The 22,140-nt window shown below is 38.6% G+C and overlaps 1 protein-coding gene across 9 annotated transcripts in view; it reads right to left on the bottom strand.

The window, feature by feature from the left end:
• The window catches only part of ZMYM2 (zinc finger MYM-type containing 2), a 155,231-nt gene that overhangs the window by 113,019 nt on the left and 20,072 nt on the right, over positions 1-22,140 (bottom strand). For 7 of the 9 annotated variants that reach the window (XM_067562833.1, XM_067562831.1, XM_067562836.1 and 4 more), the window contains exons 3-6: positions 15,902-15,983; positions 13,633-14,489; positions 7,538-7,826; positions 884-1,049 (exon numbers count right to left, since the gene is read on the bottom strand). In XM_067562833.1, the coding sequence (XP_067418934.1) occupies positions 884-1,049; positions 7,538-7,826; positions 13,633-14,479 (1,302 nt within the window). In that variant the 5' untranslated portion in view covers positions 14,480-14,489; positions 15,902-15,983. Of the gene's footprint in view, positions 1-883; positions 1,050-7,537; positions 7,827-13,632; positions 14,490-15,871; positions 15,984-22,140 lie in introns of all 9 variants that reach the window. The other 2 variants (XM_067562837.1, XM_067562832.1) reach the window with 2 other exon arrangements.

The raw sequence follows: 22,140 nt of genomic DNA, 5'->3' as shown, positions 1-22,140 counted from the left end.
ACTTTGAGTGCCCTCAAAATAGTTATTGAAATATGAGAGGAGCAGTAAGTGTTTCTAGTTTTCTCCTTTCTCAGAATGCAAGAAAACAGGAGCCACCCAATGAAATTAATAGGCAGCGCATTTAAAACAAACAAAAACACAACGTACAGTCAACCAGTGGAACTCATTGCCATGGGATGTTGAAGGCCAAAAGTATAACTGGGTTAAAAAAATAATTAGATAAGTTCATGGAGGATAGGGCCATCAATGGCTATTAATCAAGATGGTCAGGGATGCAACCCTGTGCTCTGGATATCCTTAAGTCTCTGACTGCCAGATGCCGGGACTGGAAAACAGGAGACAGATCGCTCGATAACTGCTCTGTTCTGCTCATTCCCTCCAAAGCATCTGGCAGGGGGCACTGTCAGAAGACAGTATATTGGGCTAGATGGGACATTGGTCTGACAGAGTATGGCCATCCTTATGCTGTTACAGAGATCAACAGTGATCAATCAATTCAATGAAGTTTCACCAAGTTTTAAAATAACTAGCTGTCTAAAGAAAAGCCTTGCCTGCAATAATCAGCAATGAAAGTGAACTCCAAAAGCCATGACTCCAAAAATGTTAGTAATGCACAACTGTTTTCATAGGTTTCTTAAATTTAAATATCCAATAAAGAAATTTACAAAAATGAGAAATATTATCTAACAGTTATAAAGCATGACTGAAGATGGAAAGAGCTATAAAATGGCTAGATATATTAAGCCTAATTACTGTAGAAATACAAAACACCTGGACAACTTTAAAAATACATGTTTACCACCACTCTTTCCAATCAACTTTTTAATAGTAAATATTCTATTACTAAGTAATTTAAGAGTTGAGACCAAAAATTCAACCAGACCTCAGTTAGTTTGCCACAGATAGTGCATCTTGATTTATTCAAGATTCCTTTTGAGGGATTATGCTTATCTTCATAGAACGACAAACATGATGTACTGCAAAACTCCTGGAAAGACTCGCTTGAATCAACTTGAGCAACAATGGTACCTTTCATTGTTGTTATATCTCTGAAAGAAAAAAGGGCTAGAGCATAAAACCTTTTTAAAAATAGAATTTTATAACAATGTAACTGATTCTTACCTCCCTCCCCCACCCATCCACCATGCACTTTTAATTGCTAAGATTCCAAACAGTACTATTTTCAAGATGGTCCCACTGTACTGAAGTCACTGAATCATTTTAGCTGTTGCATTTATTTCTCATCTTTACTACTACTTTAAATAAAAACAGTTATGGTTAACTTTACATTAACATTCCAAATAGACCCATTAGAACAAAGCAATTTCTGTTGTATAGCCAAAAGAATATCAGGCTATATATTTTCCCTACATTAATTCCAATATTAAAAATATAGTACGTCTAAAACAGCTTTTTACTAATGAGCAGTTACTGTTTGTGCATATCTAAACTTGTTTTACTTTAGTACTTGCAAAAGATTAAAATTTTTAAACATGAAACCAGGGGGTTGGGTTTTTTTTTTTTTTTTTGGTTTTGTTTTGTTTTTTAAACAAAAGCTGCTTCCCAACCATAAAAAAAAAGTATTTAAAAAACTAACAATCAATAAACATCTATTTCTTGCTCCTCAAAAACTTGTAAATCTGCTACAATTAATATAATCACTTTATTTTTTTAATTTTGGCAATTCTTTTCTTCTGAAATATGGCCCTGAAGGGCTGTATTTTTAGCTGTAGCAAAAAATTTGTTAAGAACAAAACTCCACTCTGAATTTCCCTGATGTGCTTGGATATTACAGTGCATCATTTAAAATAAAAATAGATACAATTTATAAAAGTAATCCAATTTGCTAAAGAAGTTCCAAATCACCAATATGAATATGGACTACCTAGCTGTAACTGACTAAACACTCAATTGAGATAGATTATTTTTGGACTAACCAAATGAACAGTAATAAATAACCCTGAACTAGTCCTTTACACCTCTCATTAAAAGTCAATTGCACTATTTTCTTTTGTGGCTAGTGCTAGACACACTTGGTCTTCAGCCTCATGCTATGCTATGCACCTTAACGTGCAGTAATCTCAGTTGTATGCCTTCTTGAATGCTATTCCTTCCATGTTTATTATTTGGCCACTTCTGCAAAAATAGCAGGGCAGAATAGTAATTTATTTTTACCAACTAAATATACCAACTTTTGATTTAATCAGACATCTAAAGTTACTTTAAAAACGTTTTAAAGTAAGCTTGGTTTAAAGCCAGTCATTTTTAACTGAAAGTGTCTATGAATCAAATTATGTCAATATGTTAGATTACTTGATTTTTAGATGGAAGCAGAGCTTTTAAGAGATACTTCTAACTGCTAAAGTGAACATCCCCCTCCAAATCAGATCCACCATACATTAGAATAGATATTCATCTGAAAGTTGTGGTCACCAATGGACACAGAGTACAGGCAAACTCAACTGACAGCCTATCTGCTCTGAACACAAAAGTGATATTTGCTAGTGAATTTTCTGAACAGATGCTTTTACTTCACAAGAACTTTATTCCCATAAAACTAAAAGTGTGAGTCTCTATAGCTTAAAATGAAGTGCCAGATTCTGTAGCTTGGGTTGTAGCACATCCATATCCTCTGCGCACTGGGCACAAAGGACTAACACGTGGCTCAGAGGTGTCTTCTCTCTCACACACACCACCTTTTCCCCTGTGGAAGATATGAGAGAGAAAAAGAAATCTCCCTTTTCCTTATAGGCACATAGCTTGTGTGTGTGTTGGGGGGGGGGGAGAAGGAGAGATGATTACTGATGCACTGAAAATGCCATTCAGCAGCATAAACCAAGAATTGACTGGGCAGGTCTGGTGGTCAAGTGACAGCATGTTACATTCTCACACTGGGAAAAGACATGTTCCAATAAAGCATATCCCATGTTCAGTTCTGAGATTTTAAACTGGGAGGAGCTGAGAGCACTGAAGACATACAGCCTCTGGGAAAAGGGAATGCTATCTGCTACTTTTTTTTTAAATCTCTATTCTTTGACTGAATTTAATTTAGTTGCTCTGTATTAAAAGGTTTTATCTTCTTGGTATTTTCTAATAAAACTGAATTTTTCTTTCAAAACTTTCTAAAAACTCCAATCTTTATAAAAAATAGAATTTACACTTTTAACACACTGGCCAAGACTTTAGAAAGTGACTAACAATTTTGAGTGTCTTAAATTTCTGAGTGCTTAACTTGAGACCTACTAAAAGAGTTGGATTTTCAGAAAATTCTCAGCACTCAATTCCAAAAATCCACTCTCAAGGGTCTTACGGGGGACTGCCAAAATCACTAGTCACTTTTGGCAAATCTTTGCCAGCTAATCTAAATTTCTTCTTCTAGAAGTCTGTTGATATTACTTAATTTACAAACAGACATTATAAACATGAATTAAAACCCAAGTTAACAGTGTGTTATATCAAAAGACGCTAAATTCACCGTGCAACATTAAAGTTGCTACTTTTTTTCTCATGTGCTCAGAAAAGATGGCATTGCCATCTTAAAACTGGGGGGGAAACAGACCACCTTTCCCATAGCTATGGCATTGAGACAGGGCAGCAAGATTACTCCCTATCCAGTAAGTTTGATACAGAGGGAGTGCAGGAAATACAGGTTCACTAACTAAAAAAAATATAGGTAGTATAGATTTCTACTCTTATTTAGACACGAAGCTAAGGCAGCAGTGTTAATAAGTAACTTTGTTTCTGCTCTGGTTTCAATACACAGATTTACTGAGCAGTTGAAGACTAGTCTGAGAATTTAAAAGACTAGGGCTATGTCTACACTTAAACAACTAGAGCAACACAGCTACAGTGCTGCAGCCACTCACTACAGGTTCTCCCATTCCTGTAGTTAATCCAGTTCCCCAAGAAGCGGCAGCTAGGATGACAGAAGAATTCATCCATCGACATAGCACTGTCTACACCAAAGGGGGTTAAGGTCGCTTTAACTACGTCGCTCAGGGGTCGACAACTTTTTAGTGTAGACCTGGCCTAAGATATCTTCAAAAGAAAAGTTTGAAGATGACCTCATAGAACTTCTCTATGAATCTGTATCTTTGCTGTTCAAAGCCTTTATATATAACAGATTTGACAGACTGTCCAAAATAATTAAAAAATCAGTCTAAGAACTGGACACTTCAAACTTTTTCTGGCATTTAAATATGAAATACTTTATGTGACTGTTCTTTCTTGCAATCTGTGTCATCATACACTCATAAGAATCACCACAGAATTAGTTGCAGGTATGGGGAAATTGGCAAAAAAGAATTAGCCATGAGTTTTGAAGATATTAATCCTGAGAGAGAGATAAGATTCAACTCATGTTTATAAATGATATAGCAAGTTGAACACTTTAGAGTTTAAGCAGCAGCTAGAATGATCTTTTCAGTCCGTCAGTTATCGTTACACAAGAGACTCGCACATACAAAGCTCTAGCATTTTCTACACTTGGCCCTTTAAAGAGATTGACTACTCAAACTCTCCCCAAAGGGAATTTAATAGACAAAGCTTTTCCTTAGAGTTAACACTACACATTTGCTGAAGTTGGGAAATGTGGTTTGATGACTACTCCAAAAATTTGGCACATCCAGTTTCATACTGTTCGGGTTAGGCATGTTCATGTAAGTAGTAAATTCCCCTTTCAGATTTGAAATTTCATCTTTAATGCAAATGATTGAAACACTCTGGCTTAACGGTCATAGACTGCTGCAAAGTTCACCTTAAGGAATGGGTGCAACAACTGGATGACATTTAAAAAAAAATCTTCGGCACCAAACACTTCGGGATTCAGATTGTGCGCCACAGCCATCTCCCATTTCTCACTGAGTGTTGGGCTGAAGGTTTTGAACACTTTTTTGGATTCCGCGTGTCCCAGGATCAGGAGGCTTTCCAGTAACAGGTGGGTTCTCTCACCATATGCTTCTCCTGAAGCTTTTCTGAGCTCATTTCAGCTGAGATTTTGGTTGTCAGGATCCAGTAAACATCTGTATTGGCAAACATGTTGAAAGTTGTCGGAAAAAACTCCAGTTTTTTCTGTGTGTCACACAGTGATTCCAAGTTTTCAACAACAAACGTTACTTTGGCGTGCAGAATCTGGTGGTTATTTTGGTTATTTGCCAGTCTCTTCAGAGTTTTTGCTTTAGAACCAACAAATTCAGGATAATCCAAGAGACGCATCAGTACAGTTCACGTGTTGTTTACATGATAGGCAGCGAAGTACAAGCTCTTCTACCCATGTGATGTAATGGGTAGGTAATAGGCAATCGGCTCTGCACTTGTCTCACACTGTGTAAAACAAAGCCTTCAACTTGATCACATGCTTGAAAACAGCCCCAAATCCAATGACAAGATTTCACACCCTTCATTTTTTCTGTAGCAGTAGCTGCAGACAGCACAATGTAATCAGAAGAGCAGGACAGGTAATATGTAGCAGCTCCAGTTTCTGATTGAGTTTAACCTCCTGTGCAAACTTAGCCATGTAGGAAGCAGAATCTGTGTTAGTTGTGGCCACATTTTCTCAAGTTAGTCGGTACATTTCAAATGTCAGTTATTGCTGTGTCGCCAAAATGGCTGGCAGCGGGGGGGACGAATGTCACATCAGCACAAAACAAAACAATGCAGGTTTATTCGCTTTGAAATCAAAAAACGAAAACAGAAGGCCAAGCATTGGATGCCCAAAGCATCAGGAGACTCGTCAAATCAGACTAAACACGACGTTTCCATCAATTCATTCCATCATCAATTTAGATACTAAAGCATTGTCATTTTCTTTCAGATTCTTACGAGTTAGGTTGTCTGCATTAGGAAGGGGGTTTGCTACTGGACAGTATTGTTACACAAAGTTACTTACAGGCCCCTCTGCAATTAACAGCGGCTGTCCAGCAAAACAAAGAGCACGCACACATTCATTGACACAATCATGCTGCATCATCTCTTTCATTAAAGCCCTGGTGAAAGCTCCTGATATTGACTGTTTATCCTGAAGCTCACCTTCTTTAAGCTTCTTGTATTGCTTGCTTTTGACATGCTCCTTTTTTTTGTCAGTGCAAGCACTGACCTCAATGCTACAGTACTTGAAGCACAACGCATCCTCTTCACTTCCATCTTTATTTTTCTTGAAAATTTCTAAGCACTGATTTTCTTGTTGGTATTCAGGATAGATTTGCATTGTCACCTCATGTTTAATTTATCTATCTTTATCTGTGGAGAACTGGATTGTTTAAATTCAGCACCGCACTAAATGTAGGCAATGAAATAAGGCAGGCAATGTTCACTGTGAGGCAATCATAGCACAATATTAACACTGTTTGATTTTCTGATCTCCACTGTGTGTGTGTTGTGTGTGTGTTCTGCTTCAATCTCAGAGCTGTGTGTTCTGTGTGTGTTCTGCTTCAATCTCAGAGCTGCAGTACACAACAATCGCGTGAAGCATTAGTGTTCAACAAAAATAAGTAGCCAAAAAAACATTGGTGGACAGCATTATGGACATGGACTGATAACAGAGTTCCGTTTTTACTGATTTACACTTGCTTAATTTTAAAAACTGGTAATTTATCAATGAAAATTGATAAAAATTGAAAATGTGGAACACTGTCTAAATATATTTAACCACCCCTCTAAAACTACTCATATTACACTGCCTTGATTCCAAAAGGGGATGAAGCCCTCAAGTCCTCATTCACACCTTCACTATTTCAACTCTGCTTTCTATAGCTTCCACAAGGCCCCATTCTCCAGACTCTTGTTGGTGCCCACCTCTTCACACATACAGAGAAGCGTGATCCATCAGTTCAGCTTTCAAATACTTCCACTGGCTTCTCAGTGACTTCTACATTGAGTTCACAATTCCCATGGTTTATTTTTAACTCTATATACATTTGCAATAGGCTCTCTCATAGGCTTTCCAGCTTATTGCTCCTCTCTCTTTCCCTTTCAACATTTCCTAGGCTATGGTTTTCCCACATAACTCCCAGTAGATGGAATAGTCTTCCTATGTTTTGCTGCCACCGCTTTCCAAATCTTAACTTTTTTTTCTCCTTCGCATTTGCCACTTGATTTCACCTCTTCCCTTCTCACAATGGAAGCATTTAAATAAAATGTTTTCACTATTTTTTCTTGTGAATTTATGCCATATTGCTCTCTCTACTATATTTCGTAATCTCTTAGAAACTGTTTATATGCAAAAAAAAAAATCACTAAACTAAAATTGATTTATATTTTTAAAGAGAAGAAACTCCCCTATCCTGCCTTATTCTGAACTAAAGAGTTCACAGTCAAGGAGAGGTATTGTACTTTATTTGATTGTCCCTAAATATGCTATAACCAGATTTAGTCATTTTCCACCAACTTAAAGGTGGCATTACACTTTGTGGGGAAAAATATTTTTTAGTCGGATCTTACAAGTGTCAGATACTTAGTTATTAGAAATGCTCCTTAATAGTCATAAAGCAGGTATTTTTGCATTTAGCTATTAAGGAAAAAGGAATAAAACATCCCTTACTTTTTGCACATAACACAGAGTTTCTTTGGAGCAGGTTTATGCGAGAATGATGAGAGGCAGGTAGTGGAACAAAACAGGTGAGCTGATCCTTTCCGCTGATATGCAGTCTGTCCCTTCTGCAAGGGCTTTTTGCAATTTGCACATGTGACTTTAACCTGTTTAGAAGGTGGTTGTTGTTGTGCAGAAGGCTGAAAAATCTGTTTAGGAAGTGACGCCACTGGTGACAAAGAATCCACACCTGGTTGCTTCTGATTCCTAGGGAATGAAGCTGACTGGGATATCCAGGAATCTTAAAAATATAAAATACATAGAAAATTAAATGAATAGACATCTTCCAATATACACACAGATTTGATTATATTAGGATAATTTGCTAACAAGTGATGATTAAGAGAGGGACTAGGTTATCCTAGAGGTATATGTAAAACAATTTAAAAGAACATGTGTAGTCTGTATATTCAGATCAATGGCACTGTTCTCTGCCACCACAGGAAATCCAAGAACGGAGCATGTCCAGCTGCCCATTTCCTACATCTGGAGACACCAGTCAGAGTGCTTAACACACCTGTAGTTTGTCTGCAAACTGGCATTTAAATCTGTAGACAAATATAAAATTGTGCCAATTGCAGTTAAAAATTAGCCAGAGAAGTCAAAGCAAAATTTCCATGTTCTAAAATATTACTGAAGAGATTTATAAATTTGGACCTAATCAAATGTTTATCAGACTTGGTTGTTATCAAAGATAAAAAGCATTTTAAAAGCAAAAGCCTGGATTTTCAGTAGATATAAAGAGATTAGAATATGGTGTAAAACTTCTGGTATTACATACAAAAATAACACATTTGTAACTTCTGAAGTAGTTTCCCAGACCAGCCTCTCTGGCCCCAAGTCTGGCCCATAGGATTTTTGTATTACAATTAAAGATAACCAAAGTAGATTCACACTATGTACCTATATCACGGGTCCTATGGGATGCATTTTTTTATTTTACTTTAAAACCCATTTCAAGGCAATAGCTATCAATTAGGACAATGGAAATCTGCAGGCTAGCAAAAACTCATGAGTTGTCAACATTTTGGTCTTCTCAGCAGGGAACTATGAACCTAGAAATTAATAGTCCAAGTACTTGCAATACCCTGAAGACCTCCTCAGAGCACCCCCTCCTCCCACATAGCTCTGGACAACACAATCCCAGCGTACAGAGCCACTCAAACATTCACTCATTTTATAGTTTAGCATGTTGCAGGGCTGTTTGCATCACAATTTAGTTTGACCCACAGGAAAATAACTGAATTCTTAATATCTTGCTTAGGTTCAGAAGACTAAGATCTGGCAAAACCATTCTCTTTCAAAACCATCTTTCTAGGCATTGCTCCAGAATTTAAGCTTCCATTTGATCAACTAAGTTTTTAGACTCTGACAATGGAGAAAGTTTTATAGGATGCCAAGAATGAGAAATATTATTTTAAATATGAAAACCTCATTAGAAGTGAATTTCCTTTTATATTTTAGTGACCCAATTTATTTACTTAATATACGAACAATGTGCCAACTATCACCATTAACTTCACACCACCTGAACTTATTTTTTTATCCTGTCTTTCCATTCTTCTAAATGTACATTTCATAGAAATAATGCTACAGCCCTGCATGTGTAAACAGTCTTATCTTGGATAACATGTAGTATTTGCTACTGCCCCTACGTTAGAGTTAGTGTGAATGTGGCATTTACCCTAACCTACACTGAAAGCGCTGACATCCTGCCAACTGCACTACAGGATCTTAAGAGGTCTGTGGCCTCTCTATAGTTTAGTCCACTATCAGTAAATTAATTTAAAAGTGTCAATGTTTTTAGTGGCTCTCCCTGTACTTTAGGACAGCTAGTATCAAAATAGCATATAGAAACAAGAAAAAAAAAATCTGTGTACACAATCTGCAGATTTTGGATTCTTCATCCCTGCAATTTTTAGGTAAAAATTACTAGCCTACTGTTGATGCTTTCTAATGAATCAGTCAATCCATCTAATGAAAGACTGCCATATTTTCTAACAAAGCACTGTATTTCTAAGAGATGACAATAAAAATCAAATTTTACTAAATCTTCTGTGCAATTCTTGGATATAAGTTTCAAGGACTCTAGAATTTGTTCTTTAATATCCAACGAGTCCAATGTTCTTGTTGGGAAATCTAGGTAACAGTTTAGGATAGTTTGCCAGCCCTGTTGTCTGTCATGACAGCTGCCAAGGATGTCTTATTTCCCAGGCATGCAAGACGCTTTAAATATAAGTGGGGTATTAGAAATCTTCAATTAAAATAAAGTGGAGGGGTTGGGGAGAAAGAAAGCACGAAAACATTCTTTTTGACCTATCAGGCAATTTTCTTCTTTTTTAAGGAATGCACCCCACATTGACAAATCTAGATGTTTTACCACAATACTTACAGTTTAAGGAGATTCCTGCAAACGTAAACTCCATTTTTGTTTAATACTATGTCAACTACCTTGGAATGACCGATACACTTCTAGAAAATACTTCAATAAGCCAGAACATTGGGACTCTCTCCTTTTCTTGTGTGTTTGGAATGGGAGGCCACCGGGGTTCCTTTCCATCCAAAACAAGGAAGCACATGCCCAGAAAGATTCCTGTACATGTGACTGTAGCACCAATATTATTTAGCTGACGCTTCATGGACCTTATGGCTTGCATATTTCATTTTTGGTTGAGACTCCTTTTTGCCACTTGTACTTCCTATCCCCTTCCACAAGGCTGCAGTTGGCCTCGAGATTCCCCTCACACCTTAAGGTTTCAAGTGGACTTCCCTCCTTTCTGCAAGGGAAATATCAAAATGTAAAAACAAGTGTCTAATCTTAAAATGGGACTACTTGCTTTTCTCTTTTGCCTTTAATTTTTTATTCCACTCTCTTCTCCCTTGTATTTGCACTCCATTCACTTTTTCCTTTTCTGCCAACTCTCTCCCATCATCCTTGAGTCTCACCACTTTTTCCCTCCTTCAACTTTTCTTGTATCCCACCATTTTCCCTCCCTTCAAAACCTTTCCCAACACCTGTATTCTCGTATGATCTTAGCACAAAAAAGTCTCCCCCCTTCCTTGGTTCACTCCCATGTTATCCCCAAGCCTCCATTTTTTCCGGCTGCTCTCCCTGCACCATTCCATCAGTACTATGTTAGGCAACATCCTCGCCTACTGTCTGCCTTCTGTAATGCACTCCTGAAGTGACGAGCTTTATGGGTGGTCAGGCTTTCATTGTTAGAGCTTATGGTTCTCAAGAACAGGGTTCTTTTTTAAAGGCTGATCCACAGAGGCAATGGACTTACTTCAAATCTTCAGACCACCCTGCTCTAGAGTTACAATGTACAATACAAACAATGGGCTGGACCTAAGATTTGCAAAACTTCCAATAGCTGATAACAGTATTCTTTGCCCCTAGTTTTCAGCTACGGTGAAAGTCGGGAGCAGCAATCCTATGGGGAAGTGGAAACATGTGGAAGCATATAAGATTTTTCTATCCACTTCCTCCTCCTCTGCGTTGGGAAATAGATCCTTGGTAGCTATACTTAAGATCAAAATGCTTCATGTTAAACAGATTTTTGACAGGGCAGGCCTTGCTTGCCAGATAAAATGCTGACAAGTATTCACTGGACAGCCATTTCCAAAAAATAGAAAGTTACGAAAATAGAAGAGGAGAGCAGAAACAAGTTACCCAGAAAACGTTTTCCCTACTTTTGTAAATAAAACCTAAGAGAGTCACACCTACCGTGTTTCAGTTGCTTCTCCTGTAAAAGTAGTTTCCACTACAGTTCTCTTCTCTCTCCCTCTCCTTCCTCCTCTCGTTTCTTCTTCTTTTGGTCCTGCTCTCACTTGTCTTGTTCCTTTTTTCATTTGCTCAGTCTCTCCCCCTTTTTAACCTGTGGTTGTCCTGCCTGTTCCCAGTTCTCTCTATTCTGTTTACCCTTCACTTGTGCTCTTTTCACGGATAAGGACCGTAAACATACAAAAACCCTTTTTATTCCCTCCAGACGGCAAGCAACATTTGGAAACGTGTGCAATAGATTGGTATTTTTGCAACATGCACTCTCTCAGCTCCCACCCCATCCTGAACCAACATTTCTTCTTCTTCCTTCCTTCCCTCTTCACTGAGTCCCAACGAAACCTTCTCTCTTCTCTTCCCCTTTAAGCCAGAACTCACTATTTCATGCTGCTAGTGGATCATTTTCCATGTTTTGCAGATTTTTGGTATGCACCTGTCAATCACAGTAGCAGCCATACACAAAGCCTTCTGGGCCAGCAGTAAATGGAGGAGTCTTTCTGGTGGCTTGGGGAAAGCATGTGCTATTTATGAAAGGCATACAAAAGGCATTATTTTGCATTAACAGGTATCAGAAGTTCCCAGGTCTTCTATTTGTAATGTCACAAAACAATGCATTTTGATGTCTTTAGCATATCAAGTATCACCAACAAATTTCACAAAAAGGGGAATGCATTCTTCTAAAAAGAAGTTAAAACCTGAGGTGAATGTCCAAACTATCTAGAGACACTTGGCACAAAACAAGAACTCTTCAGTTTTGAGCGTCGTTTTGTTACAGTAGACTTGACTGATTCATAAGGATGGACAGAGCCATCAGCAAACTACAGAACTTTTCAAGTTGACATGAATTTTGCAAGTTAGTCAGGAAACATAGCATTTCCTTTGCTCTTATTTTGAGAGAAGCAGTTGATTTTGTGTTATTCCTTCTATATTACACTATGAAATATACCAACACACTTTAAAAAGTAAGTTTTGATGATACATGAACTAGAGAATTCTGCTATCAAGATACTTGTTGAGAAACAGGTAGAAGCTATAATGTGAGAATTATAAAATTAACATATCAGCAAATTGCACAAGGTTCTAATATGGATTCCGACCAACTGCTTTAGACCACCTTTGAAATATCCTAACTAGTCTTTGAAGTTACCACCTCCATAAGGAAATGGAGGGAGTTCATATCTTTGCTATTGGCTTAATTTGAGATGGGTTTCTAAAAGGCTAATTTAATAGGACAGCAGCGCACTGATTGACATTGAGAGAACTTCATCTTCACAATGTAAGATTAAAGCTTTATTATTTAGTTGAAAGCTTAAATTCTGCAGAATGTGAACTCTAGAAAATTCAGTTTCAACTGTCCCATTTTGCTTCTAGCAGAACCTGTTATTAATTAAGTGAGATTTATTGCTTCTTCTGCTCTCCTAAATAAAAACAAATGACCCCTTAACACAATACAGTACATAAGTTTTAGCATAGGTAGCTCTAAAAGGTAACATACAAATAACTATTAACACTTATATTATGAGAACACCAAGAGACCACAAGCAGGTTAGGTCTCAATGTAGCAGGCATTACACAAACAAAAATTACAGTCCATACTTCACAGAGAGTAAATTTAAAATGCCAACTGCTACTAAGATTATTCAATTAATATTTTAGAGTCTTACACTTAAATCTTTTTGCATATCAAATACTATTCAAAGAGCGTAGACAACAAAACCTGTCAATTAATGCTTTTCCATTTCTAGGGAAAGTGACTGATGCAGAATGCTAGCCACAGAACTTCAGAAAGAGAAATTTGGCTCAAATACTATGTCCATGTACAAATGCGCACCAGTTATCTAGATGCACCCATAGCATCCTGACCACACACTGAATTTCATGCATCCCAAGTCATTTACACATAAAAGCGTGCATTGTCTTTTTGTAAGAATAGGGGATTTTACACAAAATATTAATTGGGGGGGAGGGCTCAGTTTGCTAGCTAGTTGCTAATCCAAGACAAATTTACTGATCTGATAAACTTCATCTCACTGATTGAGCAGATTCTACTAATGCACAAATAAAGTGACAGATTAAAAAAAAAAAGTTCCTTTTCTAAGAATGAAGTTGAGTGTGCGTGTGTATGTGCGCAACTGAGTGCACGCACGCACGTGCATATTAGTGGCTCTGTACTTTATATATAAACTAATATTATACCAACACTTGGGCAGTGTTCAAATTTTACACATTTTATAAGCTTCGAAAAATATTTAAAGATATGACTTACCAGGATTGTGATGAGTCACAGATTCTCCATTTTGAAACACATCTCCCGCCACATTCATTCTACCAGGATTGAAAGGTCCTACACCAGTCTTGGTCTGTGAAGTTAAAGATGGGGTGTATGTTTGTATATTAACACCAAAATTACTTGACTGCAGTCCGTTAGATACATCTCCCAAGTTGGTATTCTGCAGTGATGTTACATGTGTAATCATTAAGTTCATGTCACGCCCTTCAGTATTTTCTAAATGACCATCATTCACAGAGCTCATACCTGTTTCTAATGTGGTAACATTAGCAATCTGAATTTCAGAGTCTGGTTCTGTGGTTATACCACTATTACCTATTCCTGCATTTACCTTACTTCTTGAAAAACTGGAAGCTGAGAATTCCATATCGCTGGATCTATTTTTACACTCTGGAAGTCTTCGTTCATTAAAACTGGAAGCATTCTTCTCTTGTCCTTGATTTGTTTCAGTGTCTTCTTCATCATCAATAATAATAGTTTCACTTATACTTCCCTTTTGAGAACTTAAGTCTTTTGGAGGAGGAACGATTTTGGAATCATTTCCTTGAAGCTCATCACTTTTTGATGAAATGAATGCAATGTTTCTCTGATCTGATATCAGTGATGTAGAAGTCTGTGGAGGTTGTATAGGTTCAATAAAAACAACATCATCATCATCTTCTATAGATGAATTTTGGAATTTATTAGGTCTAGAAACTAGAGTATTAGGCGGACCTCCAAAAGAATTTCCTATATTTGCAAGACCAGTTGCCATGGCAGTAGTTCTTAGTAAACCAGAAGTATGTTCAGACAGTTCTAATCCTCCCAGAGAACTTCTGTCCATTCCAGATAAGCTGTTTTGTAAGTAAAAGGGAAACAAAAGTAATTTAAATACAAGATTTAACTTCTTTAAATACCAAGAATTGCATAAAATTAAAAAAAGTCTGGGTGGTTGGTTGGTTGTTTTTATTTTTCATTTCTTTTCTTTTCTTAACTAGATCGTCTTAATGACAGTGCAAGATTTCTATCTGTCTTCTCCTTCAGAAGAGTTTTTACTCATTATGCTGCTTAACCACACTCCCACATCACAACACACTAGTAAGAACAGAGGTACATTACCAGTTTCACAGAACTCTTATCAATAGAACAGCTATGTGCTCTTAACTTTAGCAAGATACATGTTGGACAGATCGGAATTTAGCCCAATTTGTCAGTTTTTTGTTGCCATTTAATATATAGGCTTAATTTCCCATCCCCGCACCCAACACCTCTCTTGTATGCACAATAGATCAAATAGCACTGCTTCTGCTCAACTGCAAGGCAAGTTCAAGAACACAGATATTTTAAGTTGTGTCAGTTTTTATTCCTCATAAAATGGTATGAAAACATATAAACAGCAAATGCACAAATCACGTGCCTAATAAAGGAATTGCTTTGCATGGACTAACTAATGCTCTCAATGCATAGGCTAACCAACACGACTTCTTCACAGTCTTGGTCAGAAAGCACAACCCCCAACACACGATTCCAGCCCAGTTGAAAAGTGGTGGGGGAAGGGAAAGTCTCAGGATAGCTGAAGGCTAAGAAGAGGGCTGTACCATCAGTTAAGAAGGAAGGAGAAATGTTGGTGCAGCCAAGCTCCAGCTCTGACCACTGCAAAGGAGCAATGAAAGGAGGATCATTTGAGGTCCTGGCTCCTTCTCTAATGTTCTCTAACAACTTATAAGAGATTCACTTCCTGTCACGTCTCATCTCCGCATCAGATGCTGCTGCAGGTTCTTTCATTCACTACATGACATTTTGTTTTCACCTGGTTATTCTGTGATTTTGGGGAGGCTGCTGGATTTATTCTGATCTCTTGTGTATACTGGCATGAATACAATCGTATTTTTAATATGCCAAAAGAAACTTCAGTGCTGGACATTTGTTTTTATGCCTCATAAGATTATATATTTAAACAGGGCCAATGGAAAGAAAATAGCAACAGAGGGAGTTTTGCAACAGCTTTTGGTAAATGAAGTACATTGGGGGTGCTGCAGCCACCGGGAAGAATATAAAGATAATTGTATGATAGTACACTCAAGCACATACCTGAATTTGAATGTGTGATACCACCAAATCTTAGTGTACTTCATTACAGAAGATTAGTACAAGACTGGAAAATGCCCTTGTGGATTTCTGCAACTACCCTTAATAAATGGGGGAGGAGGAGGGAGTATTTTTCCTCAATACTCACCCATCCAGAAATCCACTGCAGCCTGTTTACCTTAATAAGTTGCTTGCAAGTGCTCCAGTATAGGGTTTGCTCCTCTTATATCAATTAGTTTGATGCCTTTGGTTGAAATGTCCTGAAATAGAGCCAAGAAGAAACTCACATGACCCTAACATATATAACAACAGATTAACTCCCCTAAGTCTTGCCAACCAGGATAAAAAGTCCGTTTCCTTCTCACCAGCAAAATTTAGAAAGGTTTTTTTTTTTTTTTTTTTAAAGTGAGGTCAGCCTTCTGTATTAAAAGTGCTGTCCAGCTCAGAGTACTTAGAATTATTTGTGCTCTGGGTGGGTAACCCACTATTATGTTACAGTGCAATCACATAATGCTACTAACAAATATAAGTTTGGTAGTTCCTGGATGATAGATAAAACTGATTATGCTATTGGATTGTCCTGGCCAGTAGAGAACTGAAGCTGCCATCTCACCCAGAAGATACCAATTCTAGATTATATACACTGGGCACAGCTCTTTATTTGACCCCATATAAATACATGGACATGTTCACTAAAAGGAGGTGGATATGACTGCAATTATTTTAAGCAAATAGTGCTAAAATTCAAGCAGCTCTCAAGGCAGGTCTACATTTAAAAAGCTGTAGTGGCCACTGTAGCACTTTAATGAAGACACTATACCAACAGAAGAGCTTCTCCCATTGGCGTAGTAAATCCACCTCCGTGAGAGGTGGCAGTTATGTCGACAGAAGTTCTCTTGACAACATCGTGCTGTATTGACTTTACTGCTGGTGTAAACAACTGTATCATTGGGGTGTGGATTTTTCACACCCAAGTGACGTAGTTGTACCAATGTACTTTTGTCACGTTGGCCAGGCCTCAGTAACTTGGAACACAACACAATTTTCTTATTTAAGTGAAGACTGAAATATCACTGCTAGCCTTAATCAAAACATGTCACAAATTGTAGCATAATAAAAGTAATAAACCCAAATCACTTTAATTTCTGAAGGATAAGATCAGTTTCCAGATGTCTAGCTGAACTTACAGTAATTAAACCATTAAAGGTAAAAGACATGCAAAAAACTAAGTTAGAAAGACATTTACATTAGGTCGGACTTGCAGCACAACATGAGTCTCTCACTATTTTAGCCTCTTTTATTTTACTTTTGTATATAGCATCACAGACACACAACATTATCAAAAGCTATACATTTAGGTAAGGCCCTGACTCCAACCCAGGGTTTCACCTCAACACACATCCATGGCCTACATTATTAAATTAACACACTTTATCGTAGACCAGAGATTGAAAATGTCAAACCAGGCTAAATATGGATTTACTCTACATGCCTTGTACCAGTCATTAAGTTTGCCAAACTCAATAATAAAACTAAAATGGTGTTTGTAGGCTGTCCATCCCATCCAGTTAGCCACAGCTTTAACTTAGCTCTTTGGAATACCAAGTATTAAATGGGACCAGAGGAAAGAATGGAGAGTGCAAAATAATAAAAATGACATGCTAGGGTATTGTTTTTTTTAAAAACTATTTTCTATAGAAAGTTAGTTTTCTTTTAGAATATACTTATACTGAACTCTTAGCAATGGAAAAGATTAGACTATTGCCCTGCTGTCCATTAACCAAGCTTGAAGAAATACTGCCTCCAAACAAAAAGTGTGAACCAGATCCTCCCTAGAAGGCAAACACCCACCCATTAATTCCTTCATGTATTGCTATCTTTAGAGCCAAACTGCTGTTGTATAATAGCATTTTATAGTCACAAAGAAGTCATTCAACTGGAGTTGTGACAACTGTCTAAAAATGCTAGGCCAAAGTCATCCGTAATGTAATTCCACGTAAGTCAGTTAAAACAAGGATTAATTTGATCCATTGTGGTTCATGCTCTTCCATCACCTCTTTCCAATGAGTTATTCAAAGAAAGACTTTACCAGTAATTTTCTTCCAACCATGGTCATAGGTGAGATTCAACATTGTTCTTACGGAAAATCTTATTCTTGCCTCTACAAAACTCTACAGTTTGGCATTTCAATGCTAGGAAGAGATTTATAAATTGTAGGAAGATTAGAGGACAAAAATGAGTAACTAAAGATACAGATTTTATTAATAAAAATTCAAGACATATATAATGCTGTAGTTTGGCCAAATAACAGTTAAGAAGAGAAAACAGGGGATTACACCTTTCAAACACTTCTAAATTAGTTAACAACAAGCAAGGAAAAGGAATGACTTAATGAGTGGTCCACATGATGAAGATAGCAAAGGAAATTTAGGCTGAACAATTGCAAGCATCTTCCCAACAATGAAGTCTACTTACCCATAGAAACACCACTGCTACAGTCACAAAGATTGTACAAAGTGTTTTCTACAAATCAATCGAATCTTATACAAGTAGAGGGAACTCGATAACCCAATAAGTCTTTCCAATCTATTTTTTTTCCTATAGATCTTTTCTGCAAGAAATGTGGAATAGTTCAGCATCAAGCTACACTGACGCTGGTCTCATAGCTTTCTGGGGTAAGGTGGAGATACCATGATCACGGAGGAAAGAAGGAAACAGCCATAAACCCCATCTCCAAAATACAGCGTTCCTACTTAAATTGGGTGCCACCACTTGTCTTACACTATGTTTACATCATCTTTCATCCTGAAATGCATTATAACTCATAGGCCACAGTCAGACCTAACATGTATACTTGGCAGAATTAGATTTTTTTTTTTTAAACTAGTTTTATTTTTAGATTTTTTTTCTATTTTTACAGTTGTTGGAAATTAAGGAGGGGCTGGGGCTTGGGCTGGGGTTAGGGTAGCGCTGACAGTGGGCCTGCAGGAGGTTCCCTGCACAGCTAAGGGGCTCAAGACACCAGGGTGCCAGGTGCTGGGGAGGCTGCAGTATTGGCCCGGAAATGCAGTGACACCTCCCCACCACCAGGATTGCAAGAAGGACAAGTCCTCAGCCATGGGTGTTGCTGTACAGTTCCTGACTGGGGATGGCTCCCATGCTCCTGGCTGATGAATGAGCGAGTGGGGCCGCAGAAGGTCCCTGCCTAGCCACAGGGTTGGTGACACCTGATCCCTAAAAGGTGCAAGGTGTGGTAGGGAGGCTGCAGTCCTGGTGGGACAGAGCAGAAACCTCCCCAGGCCAGGACCGCAAGGAGGAAGGCAAGTATCCTGTCGTGAGGAAGACCACCCTGCTACTGAATACCTCCTGCCCAGGACAGAGCTGTTCAAAAGCATAGTGGCCCTCCCCTCTGGCCAGTGGCTCATTCTCTTCCTCCACGCACTCCTGGCTGAGGGAATCTCTGCTCTGCCAGGATTGCAGCCTTCCCCATACCTTGTGTCTACTGGGGCCTCACTGGCCCTGCAGCCCTACTGTGAAGGAGCAGGGCCATGACAGTGGACTGCAGAGGGTTCCTTGGCTGCCATGGGGCCAGTGACAGGTGCAATGAGGGGAAGGGGGAGATGTATCTGACCAACTGATATCCAATCAATTACTATTCCATCGATTTCAGTGGATCAGCTGAAACATGTTTACGAACTTCAATTAAAATCAAATCCTGCCAAGCCTACATATGTGTATGTACATAAACTGTATTAACTTCAATGAAGTGGCATCCACTTACCCCAGGTAAGAATTTTACCCTCTGACTACAAAGGTTGACTTGAATCTGTAAATACCAATGTGTTAGTTAAGGCAATTCACACAGAGATTACACTTCACTTGGCCCATTTAGGGTCTGTTAAGCCATTTGGCTATATTAGTCAGGCTTGAAACCAGGTGCTCCACTAATCACAACAACATTTTAATCCCCTTAATTCAGCTTCCTCTCATTTCTTCTTAACCAATGACATTAATTTCTTATGCATCTTCTTTGTCTGACCCTTCTGGAGTTTGACTATCTCATAGCGTTAGCCTATTGTAGAGTTTCACTGTACGACACTGTCAAGGAATATTCTGTAGTTTAATAGTATGATATTTAACATTTCTTACTGCTTATAAACAAACTCAAAGAGCAGGAACTGAAATGCACTTAAGTCCCATTGATTGTAAGATTGCTGCCTGTACATATTGAAAGGCTATGTTTGGATTTTCTTGTTATTTTAAATACAAGAATATTGACATTTTATTTTAGAAAAAAACTGCTTAAACTTTGTATACAAGAAATCAGTCATGTTTCAGACCACCAATCTCAGTGAATCAAAGTTATTGATTGTGAAAGTTCTTTAAGGAAAGCAGTGTGAAACAACATTCAGTGCCAAAGCCAACATTGTACAAAGAATCCATTTTTAGGTAATTTTTTTGGGGGGGGGGGGGGGAGGAGGAATTCACATTAAATGAGATATGGATCAGCTCAAAACAATACTAAGGCCATGGGATGCTCCAGGTGCTTCTCCAGGTGCTTATAAGCCCTATTTATGAAGTTGGGTGCACTCTAGACCTGGCATTTGGGTTGAGCCTAAAACTCAGTGTTATGAAGGTGCTTGGATGTCTTCAGCTACAGTGTGAATTTGACCTTTTGCACTACCTGGGTGGTGACAGCCAGCAAGGAGTTATTAGAGCCACTGTTGATTGAGATTTAACAGTTTTTGTTAGTGGGAGGCAGATACTCGTAATTCTTAAAGAACTTATTGAGACCTCTTCTCAAGAAACTCTTTTTCCAGAGATTATCATTGATTGGTTTCTTAATTTCCCTTATCCTGTCCAACTCGAATTTAGGCACCGCTATGGGTTAGAAACAGCTTTGGTGCATTAGTTAATGATTTCCTCCTTGCAATGGATGAATCTAGAACATCTATGCTCACCAGATCACTCAACTACTTTTGAAACCAATGAGCATGAGGTTCCACTAACTTGCCTACTGCCCTGGCAGGCATGAATTCTTTCTGGAGTGGTCCCATCTCTGAGAGATGGGAAAGTTACAATTACACAATACTAACTTCTACTACAGTCGTCCTCAAACTTGACTCCCACACCCCACCCCCACCTGTGTCCGCACTCCCCCACTCCCCTCCCAAACTGGGGCTGGGAGCCGGGCTACAGTCAGACCAGGGCTGTGGCTGGGAGCTGAGACTGTGACCAGGGGCCCCGGCAGCCAGGAGCCGAGGCCGCATGGGAGCTGGGTTCTGAGACTGGGAACAGGCACTGCACCCAGGTTGGCCATCGTGCTGCGGCTGGGCGCCATCGCCAGGGGGAGGTGGGTGGTGCGGGGTGGAGGGGAAGCCGAGGCCATGGCCTGGCCCGGAACAGAGCTCGGGGCAGAGCAGGGCTGGGTGGTACCCCATCCCCCAAACATTCCTTCCCACAAGCTGAAGACCTCTTTTCTACTATGAGGCTTCTCTTCTATGGATGCAATAGGCATCTGTACTGTCATGCCTCCTGATCAACATGCAAATGAGGCCACTGGAAGAGTTAGTGAACAGATATGGGCTGTGATGGGATCGCTATGTTAAATATCACCTCACCAATCTGACCAGAACAAATAAGAGAGAGAGAAAGTATATACATATATACGTAAATTACAAACTTGGGTGAGTGATATATTGAGGTTTCTTAATCTGGCAAAAAGAGATACTAGTGGATTGAGGTAGAGTAATCAGAGTTGGAAGAAATTATACTGGGGCTTCTGACAGAGCATGCAACCAACATTTCAACTACAGCCAAGGAGTTAGGTGTGTTATTAGATAGTGAATGTGACAATAAGCCCTGTTTTCAATGTAAGCTTGATGAGAATACCACCATGTTCTCGCCTCAAACAGATCTTGTCACATTTACCTATGCCTCTATTACCCGGATATCAAAATTGCAGTGATGCAGCTAACTTGAGGCTGCATACAAAGACCACTCAAACTATAGATATTCAAAAAGTGGTAGTCCACTCATTAAATGGAGTATTACATCAGTGCTCTGGGATCTGCAGTGACTGACAAAAAATTTCTGGGTGAAAATCAGGTATTTTCTATAGAGTGGAACAATTTAAATCACGTTCATTTAAATTTTTTTAAAAGCATTTATTTACACAAGGCTTTATAAAAACTAATTTGAAATAGCACAATTTTAACTTTAGATTAAAATTTATGATGAATTGCTTTTTTACAAAATTCCAGTCACAAGCTGCCCCCGTCTCTCTCTCTGGACAGGAAACCAGTCTTGTGAGTAAACTCAACCAATGGATCCCCACATGCTTCTAAGTCAACCGAGCCTCCCCAGTGACTAATCACTGCTCATAAAGGGTATGGAACAGCTTCTGTATGAGGAAAG

Source organism: Emydura macquarii, unplaced genomic scaffold (genome assembly GCF_026122565.2).
Source record: "Emydura macquarii macquarii isolate MOO-44397 ecotype Brisbane River unplaced genomic scaffold, CSIRO-AGI_Emac_v2 contig_2473, whole genome shotgun sequence".
Taxonomy (NCBI): Eukaryota; Metazoa; Chordata; order Testudines; family Chelidae; genus Emydura; species Emydura macquarii.
The sequence above is the reverse complement of the archived record's forward strand: the minus strand, read 5'-3'. Positions and strand labels throughout refer to the sequence as shown.